General features: G+C 34.9%; 1 protein-coding gene across 50 annotated transcripts in view; it reads right to left on the minus strand.

The window, feature by feature from the left end:
* RIMS2 (regulating synaptic membrane exocytosis 2) overlaps window positions 1-18,446 on the minus strand; it is a 457,577-nt gene that overhangs the window by 155,238 nt on the left and 283,893 nt on the right. For 48 of the 50 annotated variants that reach the window (XM_027692405.1, XM_027692398.1, XM_027692393.1 and 45 more), the window contains 2 exons: window positions 15,107-15,263; window positions 9,404-9,520 (listed from right to left, as the gene is read on the minus strand). In XM_027692405.1, coding sequence (XP_027548206.1) covers window positions 9,404-9,520; window positions 15,107-15,263 — 274 coding nt within the window. The remainder of the gene's footprint in view (window positions 1-9,403; window positions 9,521-15,106; window positions 15,264-18,446) is intronic. The other 2 variants (XM_027692407.1, XM_027692403.1) reach the window with 1 other exon arrangement.

An 18,446-nucleotide genomic window follows, 5' to 3' on the forward strand; every position in this document is an offset into this window, starting at 1 on the left:
GCCAAATTTGACATGGTACATTGAAAATTTGAAGAAGGACTAACAATTAAGAAAATAATCATAGAGCTTACACTGCAGCCTGCAAAAAGCTATTAGTGTTTTTAAACTAATGCACAGACCTAAGTACCAAAAGCAGTCACCCCATAACAGCCTGGCAGTCAGCATGTTGCCAAGAAACATGAAAAAAATTCCAGCATGTTCTTAAAATGTTCTTAAGAATATATGCACACCCACAGGAAGAACAATGTAAAAATGTAGGAGTCTATCCCGCAGCAGCTGTGATATGTAAGATGGTGGTGAACAACTGAATACCAGTTTATTCTTTCCACTACGTGGTGACATTCCCAGGCTACATCCATATGAATATGCCTTTAAGTGATTCAGATGCAACCCTGGAATTAACACCACAATAATTTAGTAAATATTAAATTAGTATTAATAAGTAATTAAGTGTTTCCAGATAATAGATGACATTTTTACAATTCACTTTCATGTTTCCAGTAATAAGTTTACTTGGTAGTCTTTCAAAAATATAAGACATCAATAAATACAATATATTCAACCATTTTTTAAAAAGCAAAGCTTTAAACAAAACTAGGACTTCAAGCAGAACATGTGTTGAAGAACATGAATCTCATAGGAATGCAATTGCTATTTGCAAGATTATTTACTGTAGGTAGGAAGGAAAAGCCCAGACTGTTCTCTTCACGTATGTGAATGAAACACCATCAATTAATATTGCTCAGGATTTCAGTCCTAACTACTTTACATATTGCCACCAAACTATGTTAATTGCCCAAGATCTGGTATCAAGTTTTGTTCTAATACTTTTAGAAACTCAGAACTCCAATGTTCTTATCAAGTTCTGAGACTTTTGTTTTTGAGGCAGGCAGTTCAACTTTTCCTTATTTTTTTTTTAAATTCAGTCAGGTTTACAGAATCAGAGTATACCAGCATTTGGAGATAACCACTTATACAGTTTAATATGTAATGACTTTTAACAAGTTTAAAATATTCTTCTTCCTCAAAACTCTGCTTCTCTATATAGAAGAGTGAGGTAAGCTTTAGCTTATACTTGACCTGTTCCTCAGGCATACTGGCTATTCCTACTTTTCCCTATTTTTCAGGGCCCATGTTAACCATGCTATCTAAGTTTTAATAAAATAATAGAATCATTAAGGTTGGAAAAGACCAACAAGAACAAGTCCAGCCTTTGACCAAATAGCACCATGCCCACTAAACTATATTGCAAAGTCCCATGTCTACTCATTTTCTGGACACTTCCAGGGATGGTGACTCCACCACTTCTCTGGGGAGCCTGTTGCAATGCCTAACCACTCTTTCAGTAAGGAACTTTTTCCTAATATCCAACCCAAACCTCCTCAGTGCAGCTTGAGACCATTTCCCTTGTCGTCTTACTAGTTGCCTGGCATTGCCAACCCCCAGCTCACCCAAACCTCCTATCAGGTAGTTGTAGATTATAAACTCACTATAAAATATTCTTACAAGTGCAGCATAAAAGATAAAAAGATTATGTCTGTCTGACTCAATTAAGAAGAAACAAACAGTTCTATACATGAATTATCACAGTCACTTACTATAGTACAAGGCATTCATTATAAATCAAGAATATTTAGCTTAACAACGTTTGTGCATTTACATATAATCTCTAAAAATAAAACATTATAAGTATAGAGATATTATTCATGTAAGCATGTGTATCTGTCTGAAAATTGTTTATATTGAAGTACAGTAATATTTTCCATAAAATATGCATATTTCCCTGTATGAAAGACAGACTGACTGACATGACATAGGTCAAAACATGATAGTATGCATAGTATGAGACAGTGAGCTTTATGTATTTCAACATGCAGAGTAAGATGCTTAAATGCCATCTTTCTTCTGAGCATCCAGCCAATATTAAACTAGTTGTTTCTTTATTTTTAATACTTTATGTATTTAGGTTAAAATAAATACTTGTTTCTTTTACAGATATGTTAACAACACCAAAAATGCCTATGACTTACCTAATTCTTAATGTCCTACACTGCAACATACATCACTTTCATTTGGCTAATACCCAGTGTAAAATACTTAAAATCATAAAGTAAATATGTCATAATGTAGTAAAAATATTAAGCTTCACAACACCTATGTGCAATAGAACTTCAGTAATGTTCCAGATCTGCATCTAAAATAAACATCTCTTCTAAGTTGTTAATAAATCATGATCTCATATGCTCATGTAGATGGGAATATTCAGAAGACCGTAGAGACAAATTTTAGATATGTCAGATTTTTAATATAAGAGAAGAACTCCAAGACATCTTTTCTTTTTTGGTAACCTTGATTTAGATCTGTAGCCTCTTATCACACATTCCTGACTTGCTACATGACAGTAATCAATAGCAGAAATATGTCAAATGACTACAGTAAAATGAACGTGCCAGCCTGCGTCCTCACAGATTTGTGAAACATCACCTATTTTGTTACAGATAGCATAGACAGAAAATTTGCAGCAACAACTCATTCCATTTATATTAAAATAATTAATTTAGTCCAATAAGGCAGCACAATAGGCTTGTAATAGGATCATTACACACTCCCCCAATCCTCTCCCACACCCCTGTGTGAGGTGAAAACAGATTTCCACTGTTCTGACAAGATTCCAGATATATAGGCAGAGTAACTTTCCATTTTTTAAAGTGAACAGAAAATGAATTAAATTTTTCTGATATTGCTCACCTATTTGTCCATTTCTTTACAGATTCATTAGAATGCAATGAACCATGAGGGTAAGAAAACAGAAATCAGAGATACACTAACAGATTAGATTGCCTAATTGGAATTACTTAGTATTCAGGAACAGACTTGACATATCAGAACAGTCTTGAGGAACACACTTGAAAACACACACACACACACACACAGGGTGCCTCATTTGAGCCTGACGGAATAAATACCTTTCTGTTCTTATTATACAAGGGAAGTTTAACCTGTTCTCTACTGCTTTGGATATTTTATTCAATAGTAAATATGAGGTATTTAGAAGATAATCTATCCCTTTCAATTTTCATTCTCTGTGACCATTTGACTGACATTCCAGCTTCCCTACTAGAATGGGGAACTACTTGCCTCCCAAGTGTTTCTGTGGAAAGGATGAAGTACTGGAGTACTATTATTCCTGACAGTCTTGTGTTTATTTGAATATCCATAAATAATTCTGAATGAAAAAAACAACTTTCTGTTCCACTGTTAGAGCCTGCATGAATGAAACTCAGTTGACACAAGAAGTTTCTCTCATCTTATTACTGTTTATTCCAATAGTCAGCTTTTTCCACTGTATTATCTTATTGTAATTAAAGTAATATATTGTATCATTGGCAACAGTATTATCCTCTATTTTTAGTAACACTCTCTTACACTTTTTCAACTGAAATAACAAATTAAATGAATGACAAGTATAAAACTGTTGAAATTGTTAAAAAAATTAATATAATTTTTTACTGGTATGAATTTGCCTTTAATCAAACACTCCCAAACTTCTCAAGGTACAATTTTCTGAAAAACTAGCAATGTAATAAAATGGGAATTAGCTTAATCAGAGGAAGAAACGGGTAGTTCTTTGGATTAATTGGAAATTTAGGGGGAAAAAAGCCATTGAAAGTGGTAGAAGGGAAAAGAGAGAGGGGTGACATAAAATTTAGGGAAAGTGCTGTGGGAAGGAATGAAGTAAAACCTATGCCTGGGATCAAATTAGCTGGGAGGTTGAGCACAGAATTGCTTAAGGGAAGAGGAGCCTGGAACTAATAAAATGATGTGGCTTCAGGTAAAAGGTGTACCATATTTCCTATTAGCAACTTCCTCATTTCAAGAATGGAAAGCAACTATTACAACTAGTTACTCTTTCCGAAGAAGTGAGTCCAGTGATATTCTCCTAAAAGTTTATATTCTCATCTGAATAAAGCAGGAGTTAATGTGCCCTGTGGTACAATACTTCCCATGTTGCTTTATAAACACCTGGGAAATCACACCTAAAAAGTACATAAATAAAATGTGAAGTCAAGCTCTTATCCTTTAGAAAACAGTAAATGCCATTCAATAATAAAGCACTGGCTATGTAATTTCCCCTGGTACATTTCATAGAAAAGATTAACAGAATATTTTTATTTAATAGTTTGGGGGTTTAAAAGGAAAAAGACAGATTTTCCTTACTTATAGACACGAACAATTTTTCCACCAACAATCGTATGGATGCTTTTTGTTACATCAATTGTATAGAATTTCCTGCTAATCTTTTGGATAGATAAAATCCTAGAAAAATTCCAATGGATTGCAACTGGCAGTTTTAAGACTTGAGCTGTGAAACAACAGCAATTATCAGCAGAGAATTTGTGAGCTGACACATATTCAGTCAAGATGACTTTCAATAAGTCAGAATCACATTATCACAGTGCTCCCCATACTATATTTTAAGCCCTTGCTCCAAAGGGAGCAACTAAAGTCTTTTATCAGAACGGCAGTAACACTGAAGTCTTTTATCAGGACTGCATTATTTTTAACAGGGGAATTTTGTTTGTGCATTTCATTCTGAGGAATGTGTCTATGACTTTTTGTTGTTATTGTTGTTGTTGTTTTTGTTTAATTTGGCACAAAGATTCTGAATCATGAGTCCTTACAGATGTAGCTACATTTGAAAGACTGAACTTCTCTTGCTACCTTCCTACTCCACATGCTTCTGTAGGAGATAACCATTCTTCAGCACTCATGGATGCACCAGGGTGGAGGGTGGTGCAGCTAATCGTGTGACTTAACAGTGATTTGAAAGGAGAAGAAGAACTTAAACACTCCAATTATTGATTCCAGTTGATGCAAACACTTTATAACTTAGCTATAACTAAATTTTCAGCCATGTATTTCTTATACTTTACTGGGTGTTTGGAGAAGCAAAGCAATGACATTGCATAGCCACTTGTGGGTATGTACCCACATGACACACAGAACCAAACACTGAAAATATTATCCCAGAACTTCCACAAAAAACATCAGGTACCCTTTATACTTTGCAATATCTTTGTACCTGTAGTGTACATTTAAATGATTTTACATTAAATATTAAGTAAATAATAAGTAAATGACTACTTAATTACATATTATTCAGCTGTGCATTTAATAAAGACTGTGAAAAAAATATAGTCTGCTCTTTTCGGTTTTTATGGTGCAACATCTCAAAACTCTTTTCCCAGTTTGACCTAATCTGGCACCTACGTAATAACAATATTGGATTAGGAGCCTGCTACTCATAGATAAAGCAACTGCACAGTGTAAGATGACATTTAATTACATACATTCTACAGAAATGTAGAATTTATATTGTTCTTACCCACATTCAATTTTGTGTTAAATAATAAATGCAGGTAATTAAATAGTGTTTTAGCTAACATGTAGCAGACTCACCGGTTTAAATATAGTAAACAGATTTTTTTGGCATATATTTTGACATCTACTTTATGTTTAAAAAAAGCACCCTCTTTCAACAGCATGAAACAAACAAATGTGTATTCAAATTTGAGAATGAAATCTCCTCTCAGTAATAGTGGTGAGAAAGTCGTGTTAGTCCCAGCACACCCAGATAACATCTTTGAAAGCATTTAAAGATAATGGAGAATATTTCTTTAAATAATCATGCCTATGGTTACCCCATTACTCTAAAATGACAGATAATAACTTTTGCGCTTTAAAATGGAAAGTGTGCAACAGCTTTGATGAAGAGATAGCGGACTCAATTTAACTTGCCTTTTCTCTCGTTTTCTCCTAAGTGTCCAGCAGAAAAACCTTCATACTTTAGTCATTCTCTGAATGCTTACTATATGTGTGCTAAATTCATCATTAGCAATTCCATGCCTCTAGGAGAGCCCACTTAGGATAAAGAATATAGTTAAATTAATAGTTGCTAAATAGTATCTAAGCTTGTTAGCGTCTGAGTACAATTTCCTTACAGTCTTGATGTTTGTTGTTAACTGCTGATAGAGCTTTCAGAAAACAATACACAGATATAGTTTTGACTGATGATGCTTCTTTTTTTTTATTTTTTTGGAACTACATTAAGATTCTCACATTTTTCCTCTAACTAGGCTAATACTGATAGTTTAAATATTAAACTCGGGTTAAATCTGGCTGCTTCGAAAATTTTCTCTATAGTTTGATTAGTTTCAGTTTCTCAAGTTTCTAAAGTCAGTTTTTAAGAATTTATTAAAATGTCAAACTGAAGTTTGCAAGGTTATCCCATTACAGATAAAAGATCTTAAGGAACTAGGGTCTGTATTAGGTCATAAGCATTCATATTTCTTTACATTAAAAATTTAGGCTATCTCATAGGAGTGTGGGTACCTTCAAAAAACATCACATTTTGACAAAAATTAACTAGTAGGTCCATACTAAATATCCAGGGAACAAATGAACATGATTTCTCACTTTGAGTTAGCAGTATACACAGTACAATTCTGACATTTTTGATGATACAGCAACACATACAAATTTGAATTGTAACATTACCTTGCCAACAAAAATATGTATATGATTTAATAGCCACATTTGACATATTTAAAGTTTTGTGTCTGAAATTGAAATTGTCTCCACATAAATTTTAAAAATTGTGTCTTTCAGAGTTTTTTTAATTTCTGTTATTTTTATTTTATTTTCTGTTCTAACTATGCATTCAGTTTTGAAGGAATGTTAACATGTATTATTCCTGAGGTCATTAAGCATTTTGTATGTGGTTTCAACTAACTCCTTAGTGCCATATACCTCAGAGAACTCTATGTTGAATTATGTAGAAAAGGAAGAGAAGAACTTTCTTACTCATATTCTCAGTCATACTTTAAGTAAGCAACTGAGCATAACTATAAGAAGGGACTTTTTCAAAATCCCTTTTTGCAAATAGCTTCAGGGGCCAAATGGACCATGGAAACAGGAAAACCATCAGAGCTGTGGGAAAGCAAAATGCGATTTGTTTTCAGAGTCAAATGTGGATGACGTGTAGAGAGATTATAAACCTACACAAAAGTTCAGTTTTTCCAATTCTCCAAACTGCCTGCAGTCCCAGGAGTTTTCAGGATCAGCATCATTAAAGAGCTACTTTCACTGGGTTTTTATTATGTAACAGAGTCAGTATCACAAATATTCTCTAACAAAATTTGAAGTCTTATAATTTTTCCATTCATTTCCATCACTGTCAAACTAACGAATATAAAGCATGATAAAGTTTGGGAACAGTCTCCCTATTCTCTTCAGCATTGCCTAAAACCAATATATTTCAGAGACTGTATGTTGCAATAGTCATAAGTAGTCAGTAATTTGATTATACAGGCAACAACTCATCATATATGAAGAGGAGAACTTCTCTGTGTGTTTTGGAAAACACAGACAACATATAAACATGTGTTCAGAGATTCAGAGCACACCTAACAAGCAAATACCTATTAACCTAGAATGGTCATGTGAAAATTCAATAATCTCATCACCAGCAAATTTCTGACACTGTTTTTCTAACATATTCTAGAAAAACTAATTCTTTTTCTCTAAATCGGGTCAGTCCAATAGGGATGATTTGATTGAAATGATGGGGAAATATTGCGGTACTGTACTTCAAGCAAACTTTCACTGCTATGCATTCATCTGTGAGGCAGCAAGTGAACTGGCACAGTGAACAAACCCAGCAGCATTCCATAAGACATATGCAGGCTCTGAGGACAAGTTTAGATACTATTTCAAGGATGAGTGCTCTAATACTCAACATAATATTATATCCCAAATGCATTCTGTAATTTTCTTTTAAGGAAACAGTTCAGAATCTTCAAGTTATTTATTGCCTTCTGTATGAAAATCAGACAGTCTGATGAGTCAACTAAATAGGTTGTATTTTCCATAAGTTAAATAGAAATATTAAATAATATATTGTCAAAAAGAGGTTCATTTATGATCTACCATACTTGTAAGGAATACAGTCAGTATCCTGGATGGTAAATACTTGACTGTTTTTTCAATATATTTATTTTTTGCTCATTTGACTTTTTTTTGGACAAATTAAATTAAAAATCACTGAAATAGATTTATTTTTTTTAATTCCTTTTGGTACTCTTTTTTTAAACTTATCAAAATATAAATAATTAATTATTTTTTTTTTCTTCTGAAATAGGAAAAATATTATAATCTTCTGAAGAATATTGTCTTGCATTCCATATAATCATTGACCACCACATCACTGTTCTTTTAAGAAATAGTAACCTTTTCTGTTCAATATAGCTCACTAAAAGGCACTGAAATTCTTTGTATTACAGTTAGGTAGCCCAACTATGTGGTTTGATGTCGCTTGAGGAATAACCTCTAATGTGAATCGGTAAAAGTATTAACTCCAAATATTAGTCATATATCACCCAAGATTACAAAATATATCTATATTACTCCTTGCTATATGCAACTGTGAAATGAGACAATATCTGACAATCATTCCTCTCATTATAAAATGCAGGTTTTCAACTTGGTACATAAGAAGCTGGAAGATTTTAAAAATTAAAGGTAATAAATGCTTTCTATTTTGATTTTCTGACCTGAAGACAATGAGGTGGAAAAGATCAATAATTTTTTTAATGTTACAAAGTCATTACCACAATTAATTCAGCAAAATTAAATACATTATTCAATTATTGGTGCAATGGCTTTTTTTACAGCATTAAAATTCACAGAGCTTGAGAAAGCTCTGCTCACTCTTTGGAAAGTTCCATCAGGCAAAACATTAGTAACGTTAGTCACAGTCAAGGTGCCTCTAAACACAAAGACCCTGACTTCATACATGTTGCCCTAACCTTTTTTTTTTTTTAATAAAGTTGCTCAGAAGTTTGAGAAAAGGCAAACACAGAACATGGTACTAGAATATACTTTTGTTACACCTGTGAACTTCACTGTATCCAATAGAAGCATTACATTAATACGGAGCTAAAATTATCTGGGTTTATACCTCTTTATTCAGCAGCAAAAATCATCAAGTCTACTGCTCGATCTCTTAAAAGAGATCAGCCCAAAGAATTTGTTAATACGTAAAAATATTTTTATAAAAAAGGACAATTAACTATTCGTCTTTTAGATTGTACATTTTCTTATAGACTTTTTTTCAAATTCCCTCCTGGCAAAGATAGACTCACTTGACAGTGTTGTCAGCCTTATGTGCACTTTATATCTTTTAATGTATGTCATGTAACCAGTGGATAAATGAATAGGGAAATGCTAATCTCTGGGATTAGGTAAGTAAATTTGCTATTTCCTTTATCAAGCTACCATGCTGGAGTAACTCACATTGATAAGTGTAGGCTACAGCTGTTCCTAATTCCAGGCCGATATTTACCTCTCTCTGTCCGGGGAGTAGTGGTCATCTATAACTCGGTGTCTGTCCATTCGGTTCAGGGTGTTGTAATGCGCAGCGGTAGAACGAGTCCCTCGTGGTCCCTGATCCACATTCCGACTAAGGATAAAAGATATCAGATTCTGAGTTTTGAGTGTGCCTGCACCATATACCCTCACTGGATTGTACAGATGTTTGTAATGAGATCTGCTAGCTGACATAGGTTTTGCATAAATTTACTCTCAAATAATTCTAGAACTCAAAAAAATTTGCTCATTTAGAAAAAGGTTCCAAGTCCATGATAGGGATAGAGTTTTCTTCCTTTGTTTTAATATTTGTTTGTTTTGGAAATGAGAGGAAAACTTTTTTTTTAATTAGAAAGGTTAATTTCAGACAAAATTTCATTAGTCTTTCCAGCATAATACCTTCGAGAATTTCCTTCTAGCTGAAATATGCGCTGTAAAAAATTTTTCATAAGCTCTTGATTTTGGCTATACTATAAAGATGTAAAATGTAGTAAGTTACAATGGGGACTTCTGGCTGTTACAGTGGAGTGCAACCTGCTGAAGTCATTGTCATCTGAATTAAAAATAGCTGCTTGTTTTGTTCTGGAAAAATTTATTCTATAATCTCATAGAGAATCTAAAAGAGACAGAACTGTTTAATTAGAGTAAGTGGTGCCCATAGTGCAGGTTTTGTTAAATAGCACCAATAACCTTTGCATTTTTGTACTATTTGAGACCAAAGCTTTGCCCATCGATTGCTTTACTCAGTGTATTGATACCTACAGATACACACTATTGATACCTACAGATACACACTAACTTCACTTTTTCTGCTCTGTAAAAAAACCCCACAAGAATAGGAAGATAGAAGACAAGTTAACTGTAATAATTATTAGATAATTAAAACATAATTGTTTTGTATAGATTTGAAAATGACAGATTGCATGCTTCCTTCCACACAAATTCAAGTTTTAGACCAATAAATTCTTCTGTCTCCTGTCTTTTACTGCTATCTGCACTAATGTGAGCCTCTGATTTGGTTTTTGTTGCTGTTGACTTTTATCACTCAAATCCTGTGTCCTTTCTTGTCACTTTGTCTGCCCTTTTGGTACCATCATCCTTATCCTTTGTCATTTACCAATTCCTGATTAGTGTTAACCTGTATATGTATCCTTCACTGCTGCTGCCATGTTGTTGTTTATTTCTGCATATAAGATCAGCACGGCCAAGTCAGATATGGCAACACGCTTTCTGAGCCCTTTCTAATAAAGAATGGTGTGAAACAAGGCTGCGTTCTCGCTCCTACCCTATTCACAGTCTTTTTCAGTATGATGCTCCAAAGGGCCTCGGCAGACCTCGATGATCAGGACGGTATCTACATTCGATATCGTACTGATGGAAGCCTATTCAACCTAAGGCGACTGAAGGCCCACACTAAGACCCTGAACCATCTTGTCCGGGAGCTGCTCTATGCTGATGACGCCGCCCTTGTTGCCCACACAGAAGCAGCTCTGCAGCGTTTAACATCCTGCTTTGCAGACGCTGCTGAGCTCTTTGGGCTGGAAGTCAGCTTAAAGAAGACTGAAGTTCTCCATCAACCTGCACCTCAGGAAGTCCCCCACCGTCCCCACATCACCATCGGCCAGTCAGAACTCAATTCAGTCCAACAGTTTAATTACCTAGGCAGCCTCATCTCCTCAGATGGTAAGATTGATGGGGAGATAGACAACAGGTTAGCGAAGGCATATAGTGCTTTTGGAAAACTCCATAAACGAGTATGGCGTAATAAACACTTGAAGAAAAGTACCAAGATCAGTGTTTACAGAGCCATAGTGCTGTCTACTCTTTTATATGGTTCCGAATCATGGGTCATCTACCGTCACCACCTGCGTCTCCTAGAACGCTTCCATCAACGCTGCCTCCGCACGATCCTAAACATCCATTGGTCAGACTATGTGACCAATACATCTGTTCTCGAACAGGCAGCAATTACGAGTATTGAGGCCATGTTACTGAGAACGCAACTGCGATGGGCAGGGCACGTCTCTAGGATGAAGGACCACCGCCTCCCTAAGATCCTGCTTTATGGTGAACTTGCCACTGGCTGCCGCAAGAGAGGAGCCCCGAAGAAAAGATACAAGGACTCCCTGAAACAACAACTCAGCCTCGGGCATATTGATCACCATAACTGGTCCACTCTGGCCTCTAATCGGGAGGCCTGGAGACAGACCATTTATAACGCTGCTGATGCTTTTGAGAAAGCACGCAGGATCACTCTTGAGGAGAAAAGACAACGCAGAAAGAATCGAACCTTGCAGAATATACCATCTAAGGAGTCTTTCTGCTGTGTCTTTTGCAACCGGACTTGCCTTTCTCGTATTGGCCTTTTTAGCCACCAACGCGCTTGCATGAAAAATGGGTAGAGCCCTTCCCAAATCTTCGTTCGCGAAGCCTAGCCATGATGAAGTGCTATAAAGATGTTGCAGTACACATAAACTTTTGCCTTCAGCTCCACCTCATTTGTTATAAAGCATTTCTCCACTCTGGCATTCATGAAACCAAATATAAAGTTTACTCTGGCTAATGAACTTTATATTTGCCATATTAAGAGTACAATTCTTCTACCTTCTGCTCTAAAACTCTTTCTTGCAAGAACTTTTCTGTATGTCTTTTAACCCCCCCATTTATACCGAAAAGATAGAAAATACAGTATAGTGTTTACCTGCCACCGAATACTTTCATGTGTATTTGTACTTTAAAATGGACATTGACAAGGTTCTTCTGCTGTCTTTTGTTAACTCTTTTATTTTCCCAACAATTAGTTCTCATTCCTCCTTTCGGTACTCTAGTTTCTGTCCGACCCTTTTCCCCAGGGTCTCTCTTTTGTTTCAGATTTCAGAAAAATCAGAAAAAGACATTTTATCTTATGTCTTCTTTTGACTTAATATTTAAGGTTTCCCGAGCTATCATTTCTTTGTAAAACTTCCCAAAGATCTGAGCTGTCTGGCCAGTAAATCAAAACTCCTGCCGAAACTCTGATTATAAGACTTAGTCCTGAAAATTCAATACCATCCTCTCTGCTAAAATCACTTTCCATAAGATTATGTTATGGGCTTATTTCTCGAAATAAATTTTTTTTCTTGAAGTTTCTGTATTGTATCAGATTCTGACTTCATGCTGATTTTTAACATCTTACAGTACTGTATTTCTTCTATTTCAAAGTGTTAATACTATTTCAATCCTGTTTCACTCTGCTGAGGATATCTTTGTCAGCCAGATTTACTATTTAACAGAAAGTGACATACTTCCTCTAATTAACCTTGTTTTATAAGAAAAGTTTCTTTCACAACATGTCTTCACTCCTTTGGAACTTTCTTGCAGTTGACAGAACATGTACGGAGCAACTAGATAACAGATACGCAGGTGAAAAGTTGTAATTGCTGGTGATGATGGTAGAGAATAATAAACATCCTGGATTTATCACACTATTTCAGTATAACTACTTTCTACAGTCACCTTCATCTTGCTTTTTCAAATGCATAGGTTTAGAAAAAGCTATCTCAATGTTGTTCCATGCCTCCCACAGTCTAAACTCCATTCTGATCTACAGAGAGAACAACAGTCCATTAAATGTGTTAGCTGAAAACACTACATGACCAGTATCAATTTCTTGTTACCTACTATGCAATGGGCCTTCGATGGAGTTTATTAACAAAATTCAGTAGGACTGAGGACTGAAAAATGGCTTCTAAGATATAACTTCTATGGCCCAAGAGCTCCTGCCTGCAGAGGTGTCAGTCACTAATTGAGAAACCTCTGGGTGTGCAGCACACTTACTGCAATTAGGACATCTGTATAGCAACATGTGTATAACAAACTCAATTAAAGAGGGTGCATATGTGATTGATAATGCTCATAGCTTTCCTGAGTACCCCTGCATTTTCAGTAGATTTTAAAAAGACATTCCTGCAACCCATGGATTATGCTTCTTTTCTACAAACACTCAAGTTCTGGTATCCCAATTCTTTGAGCTCAACAAGTCCTCAAAGAAAAGATTTGGTGTATTGCAAGGAAATATTACATAAATAATGCACTTGATTCTGACATTGTAGGAAACAGCTGCAATAAATTCAAAACTATATTTAAAAATTTAGCTTTAGGAAATTCAAAAGCAAGAAACATTTTGAACATTTAGAGAAATGCAAAACTATAAAAAAATGAAAAGTGTTTTCAATGGTGTTAAACAAGTGTTAATTACTAGCTTGGCTAAAAGTTCTGCCCAAAATGCATACAGCATGCATGCACACATAAAAACACAAACACACACATACAAAGAGATTTTGCTCACATTTCTGTTTATATCCAAGACAAATAAACCCTGGAGATTTAGCATAGGCAATTACTTAGGCTGAAATCAGTATAGTAAAAATCAGAATAGGTCCCTTTGTATCTATTGTTTATGTCTCATTTCAAGTCAGACTGTATGGTTTTATATGAGTGTAGATTTCAAGTAGAAACACACACGGTTTCTCCCTGTTAGCTGTATGAGATGATATGGGACACTTTGGGACCCTAATACCTCACTAATGCAAAAGGATATCATATAGTCTACATTTGTTAGAGGAAATGGTAGGTAAAAATGAAATTAAGAAAGCAGGAAGTCAAGAGAATTTAAAGTTAACAAAAAGAACAAAGATAACAGAAGGGAAAGCAGAGCACAAGAGAATCAGAATGGCTGCAGCAGAAAGGCATAGACACATTTACCTGGCAGGAAATACTGGATACCAGATCTGAACTATTAAAGGGAAATTGTGAACATTATGGGCAAAAGAAATAACTTCCCCTTTCATTCCAACTGAATTAAACCATTTGGAAACCTATCCATACATAGCAACAAAAGTGCTGGAAAACAGGCTTCATTCCTGTTTACATCTATCCTTCTGCTTCCTCTTTAAGAAAGTTTATTTTGCAGGAGTTTTCTTAATTCTTGCTTAAACAGTATATTCAATCAAGTAGAGGTCATTATCCAAAAGGGACAGTTTTTGGAAGAAATTTCCTGATCTTCGTTTCACAAGATAAACAGTTATTAGAGACATTCTAAGACCAGGAGTTGACATTTTTCAATATAAAATTGTATGTGTGTCACCTTATTCTTGATGCTTGATGAAAGTATGAAAAAAATAGTAGAAAGCAAGCTACTGCAGGCAGGAAGTGCAGCTCTCCCAGAACCTTGACTCTGGTAAGGGTTGAAAGGGTTGAAAACATCCATTGTCAAATGAATGTTAAGGGAATGTCAAACCATCACGTACTATAAAATATGGCACCTTCTAAATAGCTCTAGAAAATGAAAATATGGAGAATATTTTGCTTCCCTTAGATTGGACTGCATTGATTTTTGATGAAAAATTAGGCAAAAATAGGCATAAGTAATTATATAATCATATATATTTATATATAAAAATGTAGAATTATATAATCATACCATAAAAATAAAATAATAATAAAGACTATGAACAAGATAAAATTAGATATAAATTAGGCACATCAGTATAACGCAAGAACAAACATTATTGGCTTTATATAACTTTTTAAGATCTAACCAGTTCCTTGCCATTTCGAAAGTCTGGAGATTCTTTCCAGTATTGGTACAGGATCAATACCACTAAAATGTATAAAACTGCATAGTTAAATAACAGTTTACCTTTGTGGGGGAGGGACACTGGGAGACCACGATCTAGTCCGTCCTATACTATCTCCACGGTGAGGGGACCCTGATCGAGAACAATGATTAGATGACATAACTTGTTCTGGCACTGATAATGTTGAACTTTGAAGATCTCTCCCATTATGTCGATAATCTAAAAAGAAATGCAAATGTTCAGTGAATCTGAAGTTGCACTTTTTAATTTCCTACTGTAACTGTAGTAGTGAGAAACATAATAAAAGATGGAATTTGATCAAGAATGTTATCATGTCTTCTTGTGTTCTATAATAAAAAATATATACCTGAAGTTGACTCCTGTCGTTACAATTCATTTTAGTACCGATACAGTTCCTAGTTATACTTTAAGAATACAGAAATTAATTACACATGCATCAAACTGGGGATTTATAATAATACAAATACCCAGATTTAAATTTATTTGTGGTTGATATGATGCATTAATAATGAAACTAATAAAACTTATTTTTTCCTTTGAATAACAAAATTATTACTTTTTAAATTAAAATTATATTGCAACTATTGTGTGTAATGTATTTCAAAGAGAAATGTCCACAATTAAAAATTAATCCAAAGTTCAGTTTAAAAATTTTTGGTAGGAAACTACTATGGAGTTAAAAAAGAGTTTGAGTTTAAGAAAGATTTGTATATCTGAAATGATTAAAGTAACAAGAACTCGATGATATCAGATTTCACTCATGATTCTGAATTAAAACACAATATTTCCTTCACAATATATATAAGCATCCTGGACCTAATCTTGAATTAGGATAATAGAAGGCATAAATGGTCTAAGCAAAAGTCTTCTGAATTACACTAGTTTAAAAGGCTACCAGATGGACATTTTACCCAGGTTTTTAAGAAGAATTCTTTTAAAAGCTGGACTTATTAAAGTGACTGCATTTAATTCAAAAAAGTTAAATTCAGTGTCCCAGGGTGCCACAGTCTCTGGAAAAAAGATGCCAGATATACAGCAATTTCAAATAAGTTTCCACAAATTTTTTGAAGATCAAATTAAAATATGATGATAAGGAATTGAAGGTTTGCAATTCTTAACCTGATTACAATGTTTTGCAGAAATAAGTCTTCAGAGAGTTCCTGGTAGCTATGACAACTGATATAACTGTCTTCTTTTATTCTAAAGACAGTAACCAAGTAAAGAATATTTAGAGAGATCCACCTGACACTGGAAAAATTCTGGTTCATAACACTGTTATTCTTTTACCATGAGAATCTTCTGAGACTACAATAGTATTTGATCTTCTACTCCATAACTTGTTATTTTTCCTTCTGGTAAATGTTCAGTAAGGTCCGAAGGAAAACCTCATTAATTCAGCCCAATGTTCAATACTTTCAACTGAGTATTCATATTTATTGCATGGTCTTAGGACCAAGGATGTATATGAACCACTCTAATTCATAAGTAAATTTTTCCTCCTATGTTAAGGTGTAAACTTCTTTGTGTGTATCTGGTATGTGTGTACATAGGGGGGAAAAATAGCACATCACCATTACATTACATTAAGATAATGATGTTGAGGATCAGATAGTCTCTCCTCACTACACAGCAATCAAATGATGTTATGTGTAGCCTCAACTGAGAGTCAGTAATGAACTACAGGCTTTTATCTTGAGTATGAAGTTCACTTCTTAGCATATGCACTGACAAAACACGTAAGGGACAGCGCAACATACTTCTGGGTGAAATCACCAAAGGAGAGACAGGGTAAATTTTATCTCTGTTTGAAACAGGGTATTATTCACTCACCAGTAAAGTAAAGAAGACAAAAAAATAGTTTTTGCAAATCAGTCTGGAAATCAAGAGACTCTGCAATTCTGTAATTCTTTAACCAAAAGAAAAATAGATAAAGTAACAGTACTGGAGAGCCCACACTGAAGCAGGTTTCTGGCACAACATGTGAAGATGTGGAAAGAGAAGTCCACATTGGAGCAGGTTTGCTGGCAGGACTTGTGACCCATGGTGGAGCAGTTCATTTCTGAAGGACTGCATCCCACGTGAGGGACCCACACTGGAGCAATTAGTGAAGAACTGCAGCCCATGGGAAGGATTCACGTCAGAATTTCGTTGAGGACTGTCTCCCATGATAAGAACATCCCACTGGAGCAGAGGAATTGAGTGAAGGGTCCTCCCCCTGAGGAGGATGTGTGATTTGACTGACTGCAGCCCCCATTCCCCATCCTCCTGTGTTGCTGGGGGAGGAGGTAGAGAATCAGGAGTAAAGTTGAGCCCAGAGAGAAGGGAGGGGTGGGAGGAAAGTGTTTTAAAGTTTAAGGGGGGGTGGTATTTTCTCATTATCCTATCCTGATTTGATTGGTAATAAACTAATTTCCTGAAGTTGTCTGTTTTGCCCATGACAGTAACTGGTGATTGATCTCTCCCTGTCCTTATCTCAACCCACAAGTCTGTAACACTTTTGATTCAGGAGGGGAGTGATGGAGTGGCTTGGGTGAGCACCTGGAGTCTAGTCAGTGTCAATCCACCACACACATAAGTGAGTAGCAAGTTATTAAGAACTTCTATATACTGAAATAAAAAACATGATTTACAGTACAACTACACAGACAGAAATATTGTGTTATTATCCTAATAACACATATCTATTGATATAAAAAAGGCAGAGATGGTTTTTTTGTATTCTGGATACGCAGGGAGAATTTGTTGCATTTGGAGATGGAAAACAATGAAGAGCAGTAATCTGAAGAAATAAGAAAATCCTTTAGAAAAAAATCAACAGTTTATATAATATTTGGCATGTACAGACATTGAAGTACAAGGGGAATGAGCAATAGCATAAGGTATTCTACCTGAATAAACATAATGCATTACTGAAGGTAATCAGTTAAAAAAAACACAAAAACCTCCTTTGTCTGAAAAATTCCTAGAAGTGAGAACTAGTAAATCAAAATTATTGTATTTATTAAATCTGTATGATGAAACAAATCTGTATATAGAAACAAATTAATTCCTTTGAGGAAAAAAGCCTCCTCCAGCTCTAACTTGTTATTGTAGTTGACCACTTGCACAGTATGGTTGCAAAAAAAGTTTATGATTATGTAATTAACTGCTAAATCTAATCTTGATCAAAACTGGGGTTTACATTAAACTGGAAACAGACAGGCATTGCTTTCTGGTAACTATCACTGGTTCTGCTTCCTTATGACATATCAAAAGGCATCAGCAAACTATCAGCATTCCTAGTAATTTTGCATCAACAAAACTAGACCTGTTTAGCTGTGTTCAAAGAAACAGATTATTTTCTACGCTTTGTTGCCAGAAAATAAACTTTGAAATTCATGA

Source organism: Neopelma chrysocephalum, unplaced genomic scaffold (genome assembly GCF_003984885.1).
Source record: "Neopelma chrysocephalum unplaced genomic scaffold, ASM398488v2 Primary Assembly neopelma1_86, whole genome shotgun sequence".
Classification (NCBI taxonomy): domain Eukaryota; kingdom Metazoa; phylum Chordata; class Aves; order Passeriformes; family Pipridae; genus Neopelma; species Neopelma chrysocephalum.